This window comes from Hemitrygon akajei, chromosome 3 (genome assembly GCF_048418815.1).
Source record: "Hemitrygon akajei chromosome 3, sHemAka1.3, whole genome shotgun sequence".
NCBI classification, from domain to species: domain Eukaryota; kingdom Metazoa; phylum Chordata; class Chondrichthyes; order Myliobatiformes; family Dasyatidae; genus Hemitrygon; species Hemitrygon akajei.
This window is the reverse complement of record NC_133126.1, coordinates 209,056,676-209,079,316: the sequence shown is the minus strand read 5'-3', so window position 1 is coordinate 209,079,316 and position 22,641 is coordinate 209,056,676. Positions and strand designations below refer to the sequence as shown.

General features: G+C 42.8%; 1 protein-coding gene across 1 annotated transcript in view; it reads right to left on the bottom strand.

The window, feature by feature from the left end:
• The window catches only part of LOC140724680 (CD5 antigen-like), a 46,868-nt gene that overhangs the window by 7,849 nt on the left and 16,378 nt on the right, over positions 1-22,641 (bottom strand). Inside the window, exons 3-6 of the mRNA XM_073039105.1 lie at positions 11,774-12,088; positions 7,557-7,871; positions 6,058-6,372; positions 5,910-5,984 (exon numbers count right to left, since the gene is read on the bottom strand). Of these exons, the coding sequence (XP_072895206.1) occupies positions 5,910-5,984; positions 6,058-6,372; positions 7,557-7,871; positions 11,774-12,088 (1,020 nt within the window). The remainder of the gene's footprint in view (positions 1-5,909; positions 5,985-6,057; positions 6,373-7,556; positions 7,872-11,773; positions 12,089-22,641) is intronic.

The window sequence follows — 22,641 nt, the reverse complement described above, 5'->3', positions numbered from 1 at the left end:
GGATCGGAGGATCAGCCGTTGCAGGTAGGCCGAGACAGTCAGAGCTACATGGAGAGTACCTGAGGAGGAAGGTAAACTGCGCAGGCGCGGGTGACGTTAGCGGCGAGCGCGGGGTTTAAAAAGAGGCCCACTTTTAGGAGCGGACAGCGTCGGTGCGGACAGCAGAGTGCGTGGGAGCAGAGTGCTGGGCTTTGGCTCAGCGGGCTTCGGCGCAAGGGGACTTCGGTGAGAGGAAATCAGTGAGCCTGAGTACGTGCTTGCTGAGGCAAAAAAGGTAAGGTCAGTAGGTACTTTTTTCATTTATTCTGACTAATCTGGGATCAAGTAATGGGGGAGACAGTTAGAGCAGTGGTGTGCTCCGTATGCAGTATGTAGGAGGTCAGGGTCAACACAGTTGTCCCTGATGACCACACCTGCAAAAGGTGCATCCAGCTGCAGCTCCTATCAGACTGAGTTAGGGAATTGGAGCAGGAGCTGGATGAACTACGTATCATTCGGGAGGCAGAGGCAGAGTTATCGGGAGGTAGTCACACCGAAAAGTCAGTAGGTAGGCAAATGGGTGACAGTCAAGGGAGGCAGGGGGAGCAGACAGAGAAAGCAGAGCACCCCTGTGGCCGTTCCCATCGACAATAAGTATACCGTTTTAGATACTGTTGGTGGGGATGACCTACCAGGAATAATTTGCAGTGGTCCTGTCTCTGGCAATGAGGTTGGACCCTCGACTAGGAAGGGGCGGAGGGAAGAGAAGAGAGCGGTAGTGATAGGGGATTCTATAGTCAGGGAGGCGGATAGGAGATTTTGTGGGGAAGATCGGGAGTCTCGGATGGTATGTTGCCTCCCTGGTGCCGGGGTCCAGGACATCTCAGATCGTGTGCAGGTTATTCTCGAGAGGGAGGGCAAGAACCCAGATGTTGTGTTCCATGTAGGGACCAACGACGTGGGTAGAATGAGTGAGGGGTCCCTGCGTAGTGAGTTCAGGGAGTTAGGTGCGAACTGAAGGGCAGGACCTCTAGGGTAACAATCTCAGGATTACTACTTGTGCCACGTGCGAGTGAGGCAAGGAACAGAAGGATTATACAGATTAATACGTGGCTGAGAGGATGGTGCAGGAGGGAGGGCTTCAGGTTTTTAGATAATTGGGCTTTGTTCCAGGGAAGGTGGGATCTGTTCCGACGGGACGGTTTACACCTGAACTGGAGCGATACTAACATTCTTGCAGGAAAGTTTGCTAGTGCTTCTTGGGGGGGGGTTTAAACTAAATTTGCAGGGGGCAGGGATCCAGAATGTGAGAGAGGATAGCGAGATGAAGAATAAAGGAAAGGTGGGGACTACACGGTTCCGGAATATTAAGTGTGTAGTAGAGAAAAGTGAGGCGGAGCAAGTGATAAGGACAGCACATGTACAGAGGGATGGTCTGACGGAACATGGAGTTAAATGTGCTGAAAGAATATGTAAATTTAGAACGGACAACAAAATTCAAGGGACGTATAGCCTGAAGGGAGTTCGGGGAACTGGGTTAAGCACAATAGGCAGCGATTTAAACAGAGAGAGGAGAAATGGTCAAACAATTCTATATTTGAATGCGCGAAGTGTCAGAAGTAAGGCGGATGAGCTTGAAGCTCAGGTGCGAATGGGTAACTATGATGTTTTTGGGATAACAGAGACATGGCTGCAGGGAGATCAGACCTGGGAAATGAATGTACAAGGGTATATGTGCTATCGTAGGGACAGAAATGTGGGCAGAGGGGGTGGTGTGGCCCTGTTGGTGAAGAATGAGATTCAGTCCTTTGCAAGGGGGGACATAGGATCAGGAGAAGTAGAGTCTGTGTTGATAGAATTGAGGAACAGTAAGGGCAAAAAGGGCAGTAATGGATGTTGTCTACAGGCCACCAAGCAGTAGCATGGATATTGGGTGCAAGTTGAATAGGGAGTTAACATTGGCATGTGGCAAAGGTAATGTCGCAGTAGTTATGGGGGATTTCAACATGCAGATGAACTGGGAGAATCAGGCTGGTGCTGGACCCCAGGATAGGGAGCTTGTAGAGTCCCTACGGGATGCATTCTTGGAACAACTTGTACGAGAGCCGACCAGGGACAAGGCTCTACTGAAATTTAGTGTTGTGTAATGAACAAGATTTGATAAGCGATCTTGAAGTAAAGAAGTCATTAGGAGGTAGTCATCAAAATATGATAAGTTTCTATCTGCAATTTGAGAAGGATAAGGGCAGATCGGAGGTGTCAGTGTTGCAGTTGAATAGGGGAAACTATGGAGCCATGAGGGAGGAACTGGCCAAAGTTAACTGGACGGATGTCCTAGCAGAAAAGACAGTGGAACAGCAATGGCAGGTATTCTTGGGAATAATGCACAAGGTGCAAAATCAGTTCATCCCCCGGAGAAGGAAGGATTCAAAGGGGGGAAAGGGGCCACAGTGGTTGACAATGGAAGTCACAGATTGCATAGCATTTAAAAAAAAGGAAGTTTGACAGACCTAAGGAGAGCGGGAGGACAGATGATTGGGAAATTTTTAAGGAACAACAGAACTTAACTAAAAAGGCAATATGGGGAGAAAAAATTTGGGATGAATAGAAGCTAGCCAGGAATATAAAGGAGGATAGGAAAAGCTTTTTTAGGTATGTGAAGAGAAAGAAGATAGTTAAGAACAATGTTGGGCACTTGAAGAATGACTTGGGTGAAATTGTTATGGGAAACAGAGAAATGGCAGAAGAATTTAATAAGTACTTTATATCTGTCTTCACTCGGGAAGACACAAGCAATCTCCCAGATGTATGGATGGGCCAAGGACATAGGGTAACAGAGGAAATGAAACAGATTGGCATTAGGAAGGAAACGGTGATGAGTAGACTGATGGGACTGAAGGCCGACAAATCCCCAGGTCCAGATGGTCTGCATCCTAGGGTACTAAAGGAGGTGGCCCTGGAAATTGCCGATGCATTGGTAATCATTTTCCAATGTTCCTTAGATTCAGGATCAGTTCCTGAGGATTGGAGAATGGCTAATGTTATCCCACTTTTTAAGAAAGGAGGGAGGGAGAAAACAGAGAACTATCGTCCTGTCATGCTAACAGCAGTACTAGGGAAGATGCTAGAGTCCATTATTAAAGATGAAATAGTGGCAGATCTAGATAGCAGTTATAGGATTGGGCTGAGCCAGCATGGATTTACTAAGGGCAAATCATGCTTGACTAATATATTGGAGTTTTTCGAGGATGTAACCAAGAAGTTAGACAAGGGATATCCAGTGGATGTAGCATGCCTCGACTTTCAGAAGGCATTTGATAAGGTACCACATAGGAGATTGGTTGGTAAAATCAGTGCTCATGGCGTTGGGGGGAAGATATTGACGTGGATAGAAAGCTGGTTGGCAGATAGAAAGCAAAGGGTAACGGTGAATAGGTGTTTCTCGGAATGGCAGGTGGTGACTAGTGGGGTGCCACAGGGCTCGGTATTGGGACCACAGCTGTTTACGATTTACATCAACGATTTAGATGAAGGCATTGAGAATAACATCAGCAAGTTTGCTGATGATACTAATCTGGGTGGCAGTGTGACATGTGATGAGGATGTTAGGAGAATTCAGGGTAACTTGGATAGGCTGAGTGAGTGGGCAGACACTTGGCAGATGACGTTTAATGCGAATAAGTGTGAGGTTATCCACTTTGGGAGTAAGAACAGGAAGGCAGATTATTATCTGAACGGTGTAGAGTAAGGTAAGGGAGAAATACAAAGAGATCTAGGAGTCCTTGTTCATCAGTCACTGAAGGTGAATGAGCAAGTGCAGCTTGCAGTGAAGATGGCTAATGAAATATTGGCCTTTATTACAAAGGGAATTGAGTACAAGAGCAAGGAAATCCTTTTGCATTTGTACAGGGCTCTGGTGAGACCACACCTGGAGTATTGTGTACAGTTTTGGTCTCCAGGGTTCAGGAAGGACATCCTGGCTGTAGAGGAAGTGCAGCGTAGATGCACGAGGTTAATCCCTGGGATGTCCGGACTGTCTTACGCAGAGAGGTTAGAGAGACAGGGCTTGTACACGCTGGAATTAGGGAGATTGAGAGGGGATCTGATTGCAACATATAGGATTATTAAGGGATTGGACAAGATAGAGGCAGGAAAAATGTTCCAGATGCTGGGAGAGTCCAGTACCAGAGGGCATGGTTTGAGAATAAGGGATAGGTCATTTAGGACAGAGTTAAGGAAAAACTTCTTCTCCCAGAGAGTTGTGGGTGTTCGGAATGCACTGCCTCAGAAGGCAGTGGAGGCCAATTCTCTGGATGCTTTCAAGAAGGAGCTAGATAGGTATCTTATGGATAGGGGAATCAAGAGATATGGGGGCAAGGCAGGAACAGGGTATTGATAGTAAATGATCAGCCATGATCTCAGAATGGCGGTGCCGGCTGGAATGGCCGAATGGTCTACTTCTGCACCTATTGTCTATTGTCTATTGTAATTAAAAGCGGGGAGGTGCCGGAGGATTGGCGTATTGCTCACGTGGTTCCATTGTTTTAAAAGGGTTCTAAGAGTAAAGGTAGCAATTATTTGTCTGTAAGTTTGACGTCAGTGGTGGGTAAATTAATAGAAAGTATTCTTAGAGATGGTGTATATAATTATCTGGATAGACAAGGTCTGATTAGGAGCAGTGAACATGGATTTGTCCATGGAAGGTCATGTTTGACAAATCTTATGAATTTTTTGAAGAGGTTACTAGGAAGGTTGACGAGGGTAAGGTAGTGGATATTGTCATTCTGGACTTCAATAAGGACTTTGACAAGGTTCCACACGGAATGTTAGTTAGGAAGGTTCAATTGTTAGGTACTGGATGGGAGATGCCAGAGAGTAGTGGTGGATAACTCTTTGTCAGCTTTGAGGCCGGTGACTAGTGGTGTGCCTCAGGGATCTGTACTGGGTCCAATGTTGTGTATCATATGCATTAATGATCTGGGTGATAGGGTGGTAAATTGGATTAGTAAGGAAGCAGATGATAATAAATTAGGTTGCTTTGTGGATAATGAAGGAGGGTTTCAAAGCTTGCAGAGAGATTTAGGTCAGTTAGAAGAGTGGGCTGAAAGATGGCAGATGGAGTTTAATGCTGATACGTATGAGGTGCTACATTTCGGCAGGAATAATCAAAATAGGACCCACATGGTAAATGGTAGGGCATTGAGGAATGCAGTAGAACACAGTGATCTAGGAATAATGATGCATAGTTCCCTGAAGGTGGAATCTCATGTGGATAGGTTGTTGAAGAAAGCTTTTGGTATGCTGGCCTTTATAAATGAGAGTTTTGAGTATAGGAGTTAGGCTGTAATGTTAAAATTGTACAATGCATTGGTGAGGCCAAACTTGGAGTATTTTGTACAGTTCTGTCTCCGAATTATAGGAAGGATGTCAAAAATTAGAGTGAGTACAGAGGAGATTTGTTGGAATATTACCTGGGTTTCAGCACCTAAGTTACAGAGAAAGGTTGAACAAGGTAGGTCTTTATTCTTTGGAGCGTAGAAGGCTGAGGGGGGACTTGATAGAGTTATTTAAAATAATGAGGGGGATAGATACAGTTGATGTGGATAGGTTGTTTCCACTGAGAGTAGGGGAGATTCAAACGAGAGAACAAAAGTTGAGTTCTTAAGGGGCAAAAGTTTAGGGGTAACACTAGCGGGAATTTCGTTACTCAGAGAGTGGTAGCTGAGTGGAACGAGCTTCCAGTAGACGTGGATTCGATTGTGACATTTTTAATAAATGGAAAAGTATATGGACAGGAAAGGAATGGAGGGTTATGGGCTGAGTGCAGGTAGCTGGGACTAGGCGAGAGTAAGCGTTCGGCACGGTCTAGAAGGGCCGAGATAGACTGTTTCCGTGGTGTAATTGTTATATGTTTATAAGGTTATAGTTACCGGAATCTTCGGGAAATGGGTCGACTACTTTTTTCACCTTGGCCCAGTCAATTCGGTGTTTCGGCGGCCGTAATTCTGTGAAACAAATTGGCATCATCATCTGAGTGATATGTTCCAAATACAGGTCATTAGGTTTGCAGATAATTACCTGAACAAATGATCCCGACATCCTCTTGGTGTCTGCAGTTGTGTTGGCCCCAAGCTGAAGATGGGCATTGCCATAAAAGTGAATCTTCAAAACGACATCTAATGTCATCCAACCAGATCGGTCCAGTCCCCTCTCCAAATGTGCCTTTGTCTACGACTGATATTGCTGAGCCGCAGCTGAGCTGGGAGCAAACGGCTTGTGCATTCTCAATGCCAAATAAATCAGAGCAAACTGTTCCCCATGTTCCGTTAAAGAGAACCTCAAGTCTGCCCTGGCAGGGATTCTTCCCATTTACCAACCTTATGTCCCTGTGATCTGAAGAAAAACATAATAAACATATATTCTCTCGCTCTCTCTGCCTGCTGCACTGGACAATAGTTTGACCAGCATAGAGGACATCTTCGAAAGATATGATTTAAAAAAGGCAGAGAGATATGATGTTTCAAATGTATGATGTTTCAATGGTTTAATGTTTAAGGATCAATTTCTCCCCGAGCACTATCTGACGACCGTAGGGACAATGAACCCATATACTCTACCTCATTATTTTTCCACTTTTGTCTCTTTGTTTTGCAATTCATTAAAATTAAGTTATAAATTTATGTAAATATATAATTCTTAAAGCAATTTATGTTTTTTTTTATATTTTTATGCATTCCAATGTACTCCTATCGCAAAAAATACAAGTTGCACGAGATATGCCCAAGACTTTGAACATAGTATTGATTCTGATTCTGAAATAGCCTTTTAAAATGTAATTTTAACAGATGTTGGAATCCTGATGACATTCTAAGAACTCCAATTTCAATAGGAGTAGCAGTTTTACAGAAGTGTGTCAATGTCGAAATTGAGGAGGATCGAAGACCTAAACTTTAACTGCATAAGATCCTCTCACTTTCCACTTTGCTGAATAAATTTCGACTCGTACTGCATTCATCATAGAGTCTGCAAAATTGGGCAAAGGATTTTTTTTCAACTAAGTGAAAGGGAAGGTAGAGTAAGTGCAGTATGGCTCATCCCAAAACAGGCTATCCAAAGGTAAGAAAGGATTAAGTTTGCATGTGGCCACTCTGTTGAAATCGGTGACTTGGGGCATGATGTTACTGTATATGAAACACTCACGCAAGAACGCGATCCGTTGAGGCAAACTGGATAGGGTCCAGTTCAATATTCGCTCACAATATATTTTTATAGTTTGTATATATGTATATTAATTCAAATTTTATTGGGGCGTTTGCACTAACAGTAGATCAAAATCAGATAGTCCATTATCACGAATAGAACTAACGATCGTTTACCATGCAGACATTTCCTAACGTCAAAAAAGTGCATGGCTTATTCACTCATAAACAACTGTACAATTTATGACCCTGCAATGGTTCCGCTATCATAATAAGAAATCCAATGATGAACATGGCCTGTCCTCTTCTTCACACGCATGTTGGAGCTTGTCCTTCAACTGTTGTGATAACCCATGCATGTCTGAAGTCATTCCTTACCCGAACAGATAACTCCAGCATCTTCTTTGTGAATGCAATTGTTGTCACCCCATGGTCTCGACGGACATTTCCACAAGGCGGAAGTGTTCGTTGAACAGTTCAGGTTATCCATCCAAATAGGGCCTGCACCTTGTCCAAACCAACTGGAAACAGTGGCATTAACAGCAAACCCACAATTCATTTCTTTGCAGGCAACATGAGCATCTGTTAAATCCCACGCGTCATCGCATATAGTCCCCCATGATCCATTGTAATAAACTTCTACCCTTCCGGCACAACGACTTCCGCCATTCATCAGCCTTACGGGAATATTATCTGCAACACGAAATAATATGAATTAATTGATTTGAAAACATCTTGATTAACACTTCCAATCATGCAGCCTGAACAGATAGTTATCATGTGGATCATCATATACAGTTGAAAAAGATTGTTTGTTGATAAGAAAAAGGGGGATATGTTATTGAAGCTTTCATTCATGAGAGCTGTGCCTTCGGCCAATTGCGTTCTTCGCATTCAGAAAATCGTTGTATGCAGCAGAAAATAATGTAAACTTTAACAGTGTCGAATCTGAATGAAATCTATGTAGCGCTTGGAATCTTAATTATCTGAAGGGATATTTAAATATCTGAAGAGACTTTTTAGCGGTACTCTGCGGCAGATAATAAAGTAGGCAGAAGTCAGCATGGTTTATTTAAGCGGAAAGCTCTCATGACAATTCTGTTGGATTTATTTGAGGAAATATCGGGCGACATATATATACATACACACATACATATACATATATATATATATATATACATACATATATATATACACACAGACACACACACACACACACACACATATATATATATATATATATATATATAAAATGCAAAGTCAGTAGGTGTAGTTTACCGAGATTTCAAGAGTGCGCCACATGAGACCATTAAACAAAATAAGAACACATGATATTTCAAGAAATATGCTCACATGGAAAGAGGATTAACTGAATTGCAGGACGCAAAATGTGGCAACAAGAATGATCGGGTGGTGCTCCACAGAGTCGGTGTTGGAAATTGCTTTTTTCACGTTTTTTTTAAATGATCCGAATGTCCAAATTGATGGCTTTATGGACAATACAAAGCTTTTGAGGGGCAGGTAGTTTTCAGGAAGCAGAAGTCTGCTAAATTATTTGGTCAGATCAGAACTGACAAAGAAGTGGAAGATGGAATGCGGGGTCGGGAAGAGTATGGTGATGCACTGGGATAGAAGGAATAGAGGCTTACAGTATTTTCTAAACGAGTAGAAAATTAAGAACCGGAAGTGTAAAGGGACCAGTGAACTCTCATTCAGAATTCCTTGAGGTTAACTAGTAGTTTGAATCCATTGTATGGAAGAAAACTGAAATGCTGGAATTCATTTCCAGATGACAAGAATATAAAAGCACGAATGTAATGCTAAGGTTTTTTAAGACACTTGTTCCACACAAGGAGTATTGTGAGTAGTTCTGGGCCACTTATACAAGAAAAGATGTACCAACTTTGCAGAAAGCCCAGAGGAATTTCACGTGTGATCCCAAGAAGCTCTGGACCTGAACTAGCTGGAGTTCAGAAAAATGGAGAGTGGGCGTTTCGGGTGCTGTACATCCATAAATATCCATCGAATATTGAAAGGGTGAGAAGGTGTAGATGTCGCGAACATGTCTCCGATAGTGGGAAACTTTCACACCAGAGGGCACATCCTCAGAACACAGCATCATGCACTTTGAACAGAGATGAGGACAGAGGTTAAGGGGAAGGTGTGAAGTTTGACGAGTAGCTAAGCGGCATGTCCATTAGACTGAGTCGTGATACTTAGAATGACTGCAGAACAGCTGCTGCCGATAAAACAATTTATGGTGCAGGGTCCATGGCAATGTAGCGATAAGCACAACACTATTGAGATCGGAGCGTCTGAGGTCAGAGATCTGTTCTAATCTTTCCTGTCAGGAATTTATCCGTTCTTCCCGCAACCACATGTGTTTCCGCAGGGGCTCTGGCTTCCTCGCACAGTCCAAAGTCGTATAGTTAGGATATTAATTGGTCCTTGTAAGTTGTCCTGGGATTCATTAGCGTTAAGTACTGTAAGTGAGACTTTAGGTGGTGCAGATTGTGGGCCCAAAGTGTATTTTCCGCGCTATATCTTTAAATAAATAAATAAATCAATCAATCAATAAATGGACAGTTAAATAAAGAAACACACAATTAGATATACATATACATAGATATACAGATATATATATAGAAATGAAGGAATAGATAAATAATGCAGTTTCCCCCTATATGTTAAGCTTGGTATATCTTTACACGTGTCTCCGGAAACGGTGAAAATAGACAGATAGATAGATAGATAGATAGATAGATAGATAGATAGATAGATAGATAGATAGATAGATAGATAGATAGATAGATAGATACTTTATTCATCCCCATGGGGAAATTCAACTTTTATGCTTTATTTCACATTTTCAGCAATGTCAGATGATCGGTAATAGTCTTAATCACTGTAATATGCACCGTCATTGTGAATTTTATGAAGGACTAAAAGTTCTTACCAGAGCAAAATACGCCAACGTCATCACCGATAGTTAAGTTGTCTGGTTGTGTGAAATTGCAGTTCCAAAGGTAGGGTTCACTCCCATCGCAACTGACATTGCTCATCAACACATTTCCTTTCCCGATTCCATACTTCCAGTGCTTGTAAATATTTACTGCGGAGCCACAGTTCAACTGTCTACATACCACATCTGCCTCTGTGAAATCCCACAGAGTATCAGTCACTCTGCCCCAGACACGTCTGTGATAAACCTCCACTCGGCCATCGCATCGGCCCTCTCCATCAGCTAGTCGCAACTGCCAGTGGTCCTCTGTAAAATTATAATTGTTTAATCCAAATAATTTAAGGTTTCAATTGAGCAATTTGTGAAAAAAATACACGTGCACATAACTGGGAAGTATACGTGGCCGAAATAAATCAAATAGAAGCGTTTGCAACTATTCTATAGAGTCGATTTCGGAAAGCAACAAATCTAATAGTCTTCCTATACATTAATCCAATGATCTGAAAATTATGATCCTCCCTTTAGTAATTTTGGCCTGGCGGAGTGGGTAATAGTGGTCGGTGCATTGTGTCTATCCTTCTTATCATCTTGGTTGCTTATTATGATATCTTGCTACATGCATAATGTAGGGATTATTTAGGAGTTATATGATATTGGATATGAAGCGCTACAGAAGCGTAGCGGTGATTACGACGGTATTATAGCTCGGGGTATGGGAGTTCGCAGTTCAATATGGACATTATCTTTAAGGAGTTTGTATGTTCTGACCATGGAACGCTTGGACTTCCTCCAGTTCCTCCAGTTTCCTCCAATAGTCCAACGAAGTATTTGTTGGAAGCTAAATTGGTCATTGTAGATTGTCCTGTGATTAGGCTATCGATTGGTAGGAATTACTGGCTGTGTGGCTGAGAGGATCGGAAGCGTGCCGTAACTCTAAATAAATTAATAAATCAGTAAAAACAAAACAAACTGATGAATGAATAAAATAAAGATGTAGCAAAAAAGCAGGGGTATGTCGAATATCGATAGATATTCTGGTGAGAAATTATAACCTTAACTTCTTGGAACTGGTACGAAGCATGGAACATTTCGTAAGTCCATAATGTGCTCTTTACCTCCATAGCTATTTTGTTTAGGGCATTGATAATACGACGAATAATTCTGCAGGATCGAGAAGTATTCAGCTGTTACGTTCTTTTGGTTTTTAGCTTCAATCTTTCTTTAACTGTTTCCAACAGTGTACTTACATTAACGACGCAGAGATTCCCTTGCTATACTTTACCTGCCACTTCATAACTTCGACTTAAAAATTATCACAGCCAATCACGTGGCTGTAATGTAATTCCCACTAACTTTCTTTAAACAATTTTATTTACATACTGACACGAATTACAAACGACTGTATTGGCCAAACTTCAAACTGGAAATTTGTCTCCCTTGTTAAGAGGCTGAATTGAATTTCTGTATGACGATTTGCAATATTTACGATTTTCTTCGTTGGCCCACCAACAGAGGAGTTGCGAATATCGGTACAATTTTAAAATGAAGATTTCCAACAAGAATCTTTTCTACATTTAAGACTAAAGCGCATAAGTTTTTAAGCATGCCTGATACTGAAAGGTGAATCACCTACCGGAACAGATCACACTGGCGTCCCGATCGTGTGTGCACTGCTGTTGGCCCCATGATGCAATGAGGCATTCATTCAACCGCATCTCATTGCCGCGACATTCGTTTATATCATTCCATATCATTCCAGTACCCTGACCAAAGAATGCTCCAACAGGCGCTGATAAGGCTTTTCCACAGTGGAGATGATTGCAGACCACGGCCGCGTCCTTCAAATCCCAGTAAGCATCGCAGACTGTTCCCCAGGTTTCTCCCCGTAGCACTTCGACTCTACCGGAACAGGCGTTCTCGCCACCAACCAGTCGCGGCCCTTTTTGACCTTAAGTGTAGTAACAACGAAAACAATGATTTGTTACAATGGCAAACTTTCTGAAGCTTGCAGAAATAACAGGCTCCAGTCGTCCTGCTCGTGGACTGTTTTTGATGTTCCCATCAGGGAGAGGTTGACGTAGCATCCACGTCAGAACAGGCCGACTCAAAAGCAGTTACATCCCCCAAGACGTAAGGCTGGTGAACACCTCCACACATCCACTCACCAAAAGAAATGATTTCAAACAATATTGGACGAACTTCAGAACTCATATTTCTACATCGTCTTTGGATGAGTTCAACCTCAAATAAGCCTTGCACTTCTCAAATGCATTCATGAGGAACAATATTCTACAGCGCAAATGCAAACAAAAATGATACTGCGAAATAGAAGAGAAAGGTGAACAAGACCGTTCATGTTGCAATGTGCAGAATGGCCTGAATATTAAGAAGAACTGAACTTATAGCTCACCAGGTGGTAGTTTGTAAATAGATAAAAATCAAAACTGTTCAAATACAGCTGAAGATGGAATAGAATCAGATAATCCCTAAAATCCTCAGCAGGCCAGCTTCGGAAATGTTGCCAACGATAGTTAGTTGCCATTTAAACGCGTATGTAATCTAAATACATAGAGGATAAATGTAAAACCACATTTAGTCATCATAGAAGTAACGTGAAAGGAAAACACGAACACCAGAGGTCACTAATGTTTGAACGCAAACGGAAGTTGTTTACCGGTAATGTCAAGTCTGCATCAGTGTATGTCAATGTTCCACTATACCCCATATGTGGTCGTTAGCGCGGTTAGCGTAAATTTATTACAGCGAGAGAAATTGCGGAGTTCGGAGCTCGATTCTGATGCTGTCTGTAAGAATTTGTGAGTGCGTGGTTTTCCGTCGCGTGTTCCAGTTTGTCCCCCCACTGCAATGCCTACAGCTAATTACGTTAATTCGACATTGTAAATAGTCTGGGGTTAGGCCAGTATTATCTATGCGAGCTTCTGGGCGGTGGAGCTCTGCGTTCACGTAAATCTTACAATAATAAAAATAAAAATCTCGTTACACTGTATTTGGCAGTTTTGTGTTCAGTTAACTATCTAATTATCAGTCCGTACACGAGTGTAGTATAAGCTATTTTGCGACCAGCCATGGGCTGCTTTATTTGTAGGGGGAATTCGTTCGAAACGGGAAGACATTGCATCTTTTTTACTTCGAGGGGAATGCACTGTGAGAAGCCAGATCACCATTGCAACACTGACAATCTGCTGGAGGAACTCAGCAGGTCAAGCAGCATTCATAGAATGGAGTAAAAATTTGACGCCGACGCTTCGGGCCGAGATCCTCCATCAGGTCTGGAAAGAAAGACGCTGGAATGAAGAGGTGGGAGGCAGGGACATAGTACAACCGAGAAGGTGACAGGTGAATCCAGGTGGGTGGGAATGATAAAGGACTGGTGAGAAAGGATTGCTGGGGATAAGTAACACAGAGGGTCCTGAAAATTAAAGGCTCTATGCAGCACAAAATGATAGTGCAATCAAACAAACAAAGTACGTTAAAAAGTGAGGAGAACTTCCCGAAAAGCTAAAATAACAGGTTTTACAAACATCCCGCAGAACAGCAAATCAGCCTGAAATGGAAGATACTTGATATGAAGTTAATTTTCGCCAGATGAACGAGAATGGTAGACTACCAGTGTTACAGGTGCGATGTTATTGCTTTGAATTCCATTGCTTTTGGACAAAACGATTGTGCTACTCCAAAGACTGAAATTTCTCCCCCGATCGAATTAATAAAACTGTTTCAAGGCAATAGATTACAGCTTTTTTAAAAAAAATTGTATACGCTACACAAAAGATTGATTATGCAGCCCGTATCTTTTGATGTGTAAATTCTTCTCTTTACAAATATTATGGTTTAAAGATCCAAGCTGATATTTTGATTTGTCAAAAAGATCACATACTATGCCGCATATATGAGCGATTCTACTCTTGCTGTTGCCTGGTACCGCCACCTAAATCCAGGTTAAAAACTAACGAATGAAGCGCCTACCTGAACAAATGACGCTGACAGCCCTTTTACGTGAACAATAGGGTTCATTCCATCGCGTGGTAGCACAATCCCATAAAAAGGTCTCATTGCCTTGACATTCATAGGAATCCTGCCACATGGGAGCACTGCCCTCTCCAAAATATGCCCCTCCGATTACTAATGTCGCGTCGCCGCATTTCAACGAACTGCACACCACAAGCGCGTCCTGCAAATCGAAATGCGAATCACACACCGTTCCCCAAGTCTCTCCATGTTGTATTTCCAGTCTACCAGAACAGTTGTCGTAGCCATCAACCAGTCTGGGCTCTCTGTGTCCTGCGGATTATAGGCACAAGGTAAAAGATCTTCAGTAAAATGTGCTATGTTGAGCAGATTTAACGAGATTAAATAACGTTTTCCAACCGAAATTATCTATGTGATCACGCATGCTGGACATGTTTTATATTAGGAAGAATATATAAGGTTTACAAGCGGATAATGGATGTAACATATATGTAAGGATTGTGTACAAATCCAGACAGAGCAATGATGTGGATTGCACCAGAGAAGCGATATTCCAAAGGGTAATGCATGGATGACTGATAATGCAGTATTAAATGCGTGTAACGTTCGCAATAAAGTGGACGTACTCGTGGCGCAGTTAAAGATTGGTCGGTATGACGTTGTTAGCATCACTGAGTCGTGTCTAAGAAAAGTCCATGTTTGGGATCAGAACATGAAATAATATATTTTGTACCAAAAGGATAGGTAGGAAGCCATAGGTGGTGGAATGGCTTTGTTGGTAAGGGATGGAATTATATCTTTATTGACATAGGGTCAGAGAATGTTGAATCTTTGTGGCTGGAGTGAAGAAACTGCAAGGGTGAAAAGTAAAACAGAATGGCAAGCATATACAGCACTCAAATAATGGGCAAGGTATAGGGTTGAGGTTGCAAAGGGAGAGGGACACTGCACGCATATATGTACAATGACACAATTATTTTCAAGGATTTCAATGTACAAGGGGATTGGGGAAATCGGGTTGCTGAAGCATCGCAAGGGAGGAAACTTGTTCAGTGCCCACGAAATAGCTGTTCAGAGCAATTTGTGCTTCAGCTCAGTCACGGAAAGGCTGTCTTAAATTTGTTGCTCTGCAATAGCCCAGAACTGCTAGGGAGCTTAATGTGAATAACCCTTGAGATGCTGTGATCATAATATGATTCGATTCATATCTAATACTGCAATCTGATGGTGCGAAGCAAAAGACATATGAATCAGTGTCGCAATGGAATAAAGGAATCGGCAGAAAAAAAAGAGAGTAAGTGGATTGGAGAAGGATACTGGTGGTTGGCGGCTGAGCAGAGTTGACTGAAGTTTCTGGAAATAGTTCATAAAGCGCAGGAAAGTTACGTCCTACTGAGGAAGAAGTGGTCAAATGGCCGGAGTAGGCAACCGTGGATGTCAAGGACTGTATAGAACATAGAATATAGAATAGTATAGTACATTACAGGCCCTTCGGCCCCCACTGTTGTGCCGACCCTCAAACCCTGCGTCCCATATAATCCCCACCATAAATTCCTCCATATACCTATCTAGTAGTCTCTTAAACTTCACTAGTGTATCTGCATCCACCACTGACTCAGGCAGTGTTTTCCACCCAGCGACCACTCTATGAGTGAAAAACCTTTCTCTACTAGCCCCCTTGAACTTCTCTCCCCTTACCTTAAAGCCATGTCCTCTTGTACTGAGCAGTGGTGCCCTGGGGAAGAGACGCTGGCTGTCCACTCTGTGTATTCCTCTTAATATCTTGTACACCTCTATCATGTCTCCTCTCATCCTCCTTCACTCCGAAGAGTAAAGCCCTAGCTCCCTTAATCTCTAATCACAATCCATACTCTCTAAACCAGGAAGCATCCTGTTAAATCTCCGCTGTACCTTTTCGAATGCTTCCACATCCTTCTGTAGTGAGGCGACCAGAACTGGACACAGTACTGCAAGTGTGGCCTAACTAGAATTTTATAGAGCTGCATCATTACATCGCGTCACTTAAACTCTATCCCTCGACTTATGAAAGATAACACCCCATAAGCTTTCTTATCTAACCTATATATCTGTGAGGCAACTTTCAGGGATCTGTAGACATGTACCCACTTACTTTGTACTCTGCCTTGGAGTTTGTACTTCCAAAGTGTACCACCTCTCACTTCTCCGGGTTGATCTCCCTCTGGCACTTCTCAGCCCACTTCTGCAACCTATCAATGTCTCTCTGCAATTTTCGACAATGCTCTACACTATCTACAACACCACCAACATTTGTGTCGTCTGTAAACTTGCCAACCCACCCTTCTACCACACATCGAGGTCGTTAATAAAAATCACAAAAAGTAGATGTTCTAGAGCAGATATTTGTGGGACAGCACTCGTCACAACTCTCCAATCTGTTTGTACTCCCTCTACCACAACACTTTGCCTTCTGCAGGCAATCCAATTCTGAATCCACCTGGTCAAACCTCCCTGGATCCCATGCCTTCTGACTTTCTGAATAAGCCTACCGTGTGGAACCTTATCAAATGCCGACTGGGCTATAGGAAAAGGGGAAGAAGGAAGAGACCCCCGGAAAGATGATAGGAAGGTGAGAAGAGGTAAACGGCTAGAGACCTATGAATAGAAGAGGGAAAGGGAAGTTTTATTTTACAGGAAGGAAAATTCAATATTCATGGCATCAGGTTGTAGGCTACTTAGATGGAATATGAGGTGATGCTCCTCCATCTGGAGAGTGACCTCATCGTGGCAGAAGAGGAGGTCATGAACCAACATTTTGCAATGGGAATGGGGAAATAAGTTAAAATTGTTGGCCAATGGGTATTTCTGCTTTTCGCAGAGGGAGTGGAGGTGCTTGATAAAGCGGTCTCCCAACTTGTGCTGGGTATCACCAGTGTAGGAGGACACAACGGAAGCATCGGATATACTAGATGACCGAGTAGATTTTCAGGTGAAGTGTTGCCTCACCTGTTGAAGGACTGTTTGGAGCCCAGTAGGCTTACAGGTAATGCACAGTACAAGGCAGATAGAGCACATATAAGGTATCAGTAAAATAGAGTCATGGAAAAATATAATCCAAGACCAAGTCCCATGAACATTGTGGCAATCTGCAGTACAACAGAATAAGACTTGTCTTCTGCTGAGCCAACACGGGGCGGTGGGGGGGGGGGGGTGGGAGGTGGTTGTTGGGAAGCACCAACTTCGGCCGCGTCATATTGCTTCCGGTGGAGCGCACTGACTCCGACATCTCTTTCTTGGGCAGAGCTAAACAGACAATACTGCAGCTTAGGCTCTTGTCCTCTCAATAACGAAGGCCACCCAACTCCCTCTCTGTCCACCAATGACTTGGTGAATCAGATTTGCAGTATTCTACATTAACTATGCTCAACAGTGTCTTGCAATCAAAAGGTAATAACTGGCTGTTAGACTGCATGAAAGCCAAGAAAACGGGATATAAGATAGCGGAGATCACTGGGAAGACAGATGATTTGGAAGATCTAACAAAAGGCAACAACAAATCAATAAGAAGGTAAAAGTTGCAATATGAGGGCATACGATCCAGTAATATAAAGGATTCAAAAGTATTCTCAGGACGGATATATCGTGGTCCATGTAGGGACCAATGCCGTGGATAGGCAGAAGGAGGAGGTTCTGCAAAAAGAGTGTAGGAAGTAAGGTGCAAAGTTGAAGGGCAGGACCTCCAGGTTTGCAATCTCAGGATTGCTCCCCGTACCATGTGCTAGCGGGGCTAGAAATAGGAAGATAATGCAGACAAATACGTGGCTAAGGAAATGGTGCAGGATGGAGGGCTTCATGTTTCTGGACAATTTGATTTTGTTCCAGGGAAAGTGGGACCTGTTCCGACGGTACAGTTTGCACCTGAACTGGAAGGGGACTTACATCCTTGCGGGTAGGTTAGCTAGTGCCGCTCCGGGGGGTTTAAAATAGATTTGCAAGGGGAGTGGAACCAGAGTGTTAGAGCAGATTGTGAGGTGGAGGACGATAAAGGTCATGCGAGGACATCTTGTATGGACAGAAATCAAAGGTTTGTATCTGATATAAAAGTTCTCAGGTGCCAAACTGAAGAGACTGGGGAAGAGCGTTTATCTCTCAAGTAGAGAATGATAGGAGACAAAGTGTGAGGGAGGATAGGCAGGTGATAGAGAAGGGATGCCCTCAGACCGAAGGTTTCAGATGTATCTATTTTAACGCAAGGAGTATTGCAAACAAAGCACATGAGCTTAGGGCGCTCATTACTACTTGGATATATGATGCAGTGGCCATTACAGAGGCTTGGATGGGTAAGGGACAGGAATCGTTACTTTAGATGTTTCAGAAAGGACAGGGAGGTAGGCAACGGAGGTGGGGGCGTGGCACTTTTGATCAGGGATAACGTCACGGCTGCAGAAAACGTGGACGTCATGGGGGGGGATTGTCTACGGAGTCTATGTCGGTGGAGATTAGGAACAGGAAGGGGTCAATAAATTTACTGAGTGTTTTTTATAGGCTGACCAGCAGTAACAAGGATATCGAGCAACAGATCGGGAAACTGATCCAGGAAAGGTGTAATAATAACAGAGTTGTCGTCATGGGAGATTTTAATTTCACTAATATCGATTGACATCTCTCTGGAACAAGGGGTTTAGCTGGGGTAGAGCTTTTTAGCTGTGTTCAGGGAAATTTGTTGACACAATATGTATATAAGCCTACAAGAGGAGAGGCTGTACCTGATTTGGTATTGGGAAATCAACTTGTTGAGGTGTTAGATCTCTGAATGGGAGAGCACTTTGGAGATAGCGATCATAATTCTATCTCCTTTACAATATAATTGGGGAGAGATAGGAACAGACAAGTTAGAAAAACGTTTAGTTACAGGCAGCAGGGAGTAAATGAGGTGCTCGAGGAATATAAAGAATGTCAAAGAATCTTAAGGAAAAACATAGAACAGCTAAAAGAAGATATGAGGTTGCTTTGGCAAGTAAGGTGAAAATAAATCCAACGTGTTTCTTCAGTTATATTAATAAAAAAGGATAGGGAGGGATAAAATTGGTCCCTTAAGAATCAGAGTGGACAGCTATGTGTGGAGCCAAAAGAGATAGGGGAGATTTTGAACAATTCCTTTTCTTCAGTATTAACTAAGGAGAAGGATATTGAATTGTGTAAGGTAAGGGAAACAAGTAGCGTGGTTATTGAAACTATCATGATTAAAGAAGAGGAGGTACTGCTGCTTTTAAACAATATAAAAATGGATAAGTCTCTGGGTCCTGACACGATTTCCCTAGGACCTTGAGGGAAGTTAGTGTAGAAATAGCAGGAGCTCTGGCAGAAATATTTCAAATGACATTAGAAACGAGGATGGTACCGCAGGATTGGCGTAATGCCCATGTGGTTGCATTGTTTAAAAAAGGGTTCTAAGAATAAATCTAGCAATTATCGGCCAATAAGTTTGACATCAGTGGTGGGTAAGTTAATGGAAAATATTTTTAGAGATGGTATATATAATTATCTGGAGAGACAGGGGCTGATTTGGAAGAGTCGTCCTGGATTTGTCACATTTGAATGTCATATTTGACAAACTTATTGAATATTTTGAAGAGGTTACGAGGAAAGATTACGAAGATAAAGCAGTGGATGTTGTCCATATGGACTTCAGTAAGGTCTTTCACAAGGTAAGACACGAAAGGTTAGTTAAGAAGATTCAGTCATAAGACCATAAGAACATAAAACAAAAGAGCAGAAGTCAGCCATTCGGCCCATCGATTCTGCTTCTCCATTTCATCATGAGCTGATCCAATCTCCCCTTTAGGCCCATTCCTCTACCATCTCACCATAACCTTTGATGCCCTGACTACTCAGATACCTATCAATCCCTGCCTTAAATACAACCAATGACCCGGCTTCCACTGTAGCCCGTGGCAACAAATTCCAAAGATTCACCACCATCTGGCTGATTTTTTTTCGCATCTCCGCTCTGAATGGGCGCCCTGCAATCCTCAAGTCATATCCTTTCGTACTAGACTCCCCCGCCATGGGAAACAAGTTTGCTACATCCACTCTGTCCATGCCTTTCAACATTCGAAATGTTTCTATGAGGTCCCCCCCCCCATTCTTCTAAACTCCAAGGAGTACAGTCCCAGAGCGGTCAAACGTTCCTCATATGTTAACCCTCTCATTCCCGGAATCATTCTAGTGAATCTTCTGAACCCTGTCCAACGTCAGCATATCCTTTCTTAAATAAGGAGTGCAAAACTGCACACAGTATTCCAAGTGAGGTCTTACCAGTGACTTAGAGAGCCTCAACTCCTCATCCCTGCTCCTATACTCTATTCCCCTAGAAATGAATGCCAACATTGTATTCGCCTTCTTCACCACCAACTCAACCTGGAGGTAAAGCTTCAGGGTATCCTACACAAGGACTCCCAAGTCCCGTTGCATCTCAGAACTTTGAATTCTCTCCACATTCAAATCATAGTCTACCTGTTTATTTCTTCTACCAAAGTGCATGACAGTACACTTTCCGACATTGTAATTCATTTGTCAGATCTTTGCCCATTCCCCCAATCTATCCAAGTCTCTCTGCAGACTCTCTGTTTCCTCAGCACTACCGCCCCCTCCACTTACCTTTGTATCAACAGCAAACGTAGCCACAAAGCAATCTATTCCATAATCCAAATCGTTGATATACAACGTAAAAAAAAGCAACCCCAACACGGACCCCTGCGGAACACCACTTGTAACCGGCAGCCAACCAGAATAGGATTCCTTTATTCCCACTCTCTGTTTCCTGCCAAAAAAAAACAACGTTCGATCCATGTATGTAACTTTCCTGTAATTCCATGGGCTCTTATCTTGTTTAGCAGCCTCATGTGCTGCACCTTGTCAAAGGCCTTCTGAAAATCCAAATACACAACATCTACAACATCTCCCTCGTCTAGCCTACTTGTAATTTCCTAAAACAATAGCACTAGGTTTGTCAGGCAGGATTTCCCTTGAAGGAAACCATGCTGAATTTTGCCTATCTTATCATATGCCTCCAGGTACTCCGTAACCTCATCCTTGACAATCGACTCCAACAGCTTCCCAACCACCGATGTCAAGCTAACAGGTCTATAATTTGCTTTTTGCTTCCCTGCCCCCTTCTTAAATAGCGGAGTGACATTGGCAATCTTCCAGTCCTCCGGAACCAGGCCAGAATCGTTAGGTATTAATATTAAAGTAGTAAAATGGATTCAACAGTGGGTGGATGGGAGATGCCAGAGAGTAGTGGTGGATAACTCTTTGTCACGTTGGAGGCCGGTGACCAGTGGTGTGCCTCAGGGATCTGCACTGGGTCCAATGTTGTTTGCCATATACCTTGATGATCTGGATGATGGGGTGGTAAATTGGATTAGGAAGTATGCAGATGGCACTAAGATAGGTGGCGTTGTGGGTAATGAAGTAGTTTTTCAAAGCTTGCAGAGAGATTTAGGCCAGTTAGAAGAGAGGACTGAAGATGGCAGATGGAGTTTAATGCTGATAAGTGTGAGGTGCTACATTTTGGTAGGACTAATCAAAATAGGACATACATGATAAATGGTAGGGCATTGAGGAATGCAGTAGAACAGAGTGATATAGGAATATTGGTGCTTGGTTCTCTGAATGTGGAATCTCATGTGGTTAGCGTGGTGAAGAAATCTTTTGGTATGCTGGCCTTTATAAATCAGAGCATTGAGTATAGGAGTGGGGATGTAATGTTAAAATTGTACAAGGCATTGGTGAGGCCAAATTGGGAGTATTGTGTAGAGTTCTGGAAACCGGATTATAGGAAAGATGTCAACAAAATAGAGAGAGTACAGGGGTGATTTACTAGTATACTACCTGGGTTTCAGCACCTACGTTACAAAATAACGTTGAACAAGTTAGGTCGTTATTCTTTGGAGCGAAGAAGGGTGTACCTGATAGAGGTGTTTACAATTATGAGGGGGGATAGATAGAGTTGACGTGGATAGGCTTTTTCCAATGAAAGTTGGGGAGATTCAAACAAGAGGACATAAGTTCGGAGTTAAGAGGCAAATGTTTAGGGGTAACACGAAGGGGTTCTCTTTCACTCAGAGAGTGGTAGCTGTGTGGAACGAGCTTCCAGTTGAAGTGGTAGAGGCAAGTTTGATATTGTCATTTAAAAGAAATTGGAAAGGTATATGGACAGGTAAGGAATAGAAGGTTATGGGCTGAGTGCAGGTCGGTGGGACTGGTGAGAGTAAGCGTTCGGCACGGAGTAAATGGGCCGAGATGTCCTGTTTCCGTGCTGTAATTGTTATGTAGTTGGAGTAAGGGGAATTATGAAGCTCTCTAGCAGGAAATTGGATTCTTAAGTTGGAAACGGATGGTCTCAAGGAAACGTACGGAAGAAAGGCGGCAAATGTTCATGGAATATTAGTGTGAAGTTCTGTGTAGGTACGTTTCAATGAGACAGGGTAGTTACGGTTCGGTGCAGGTACCGTGTTGTACAAAGGC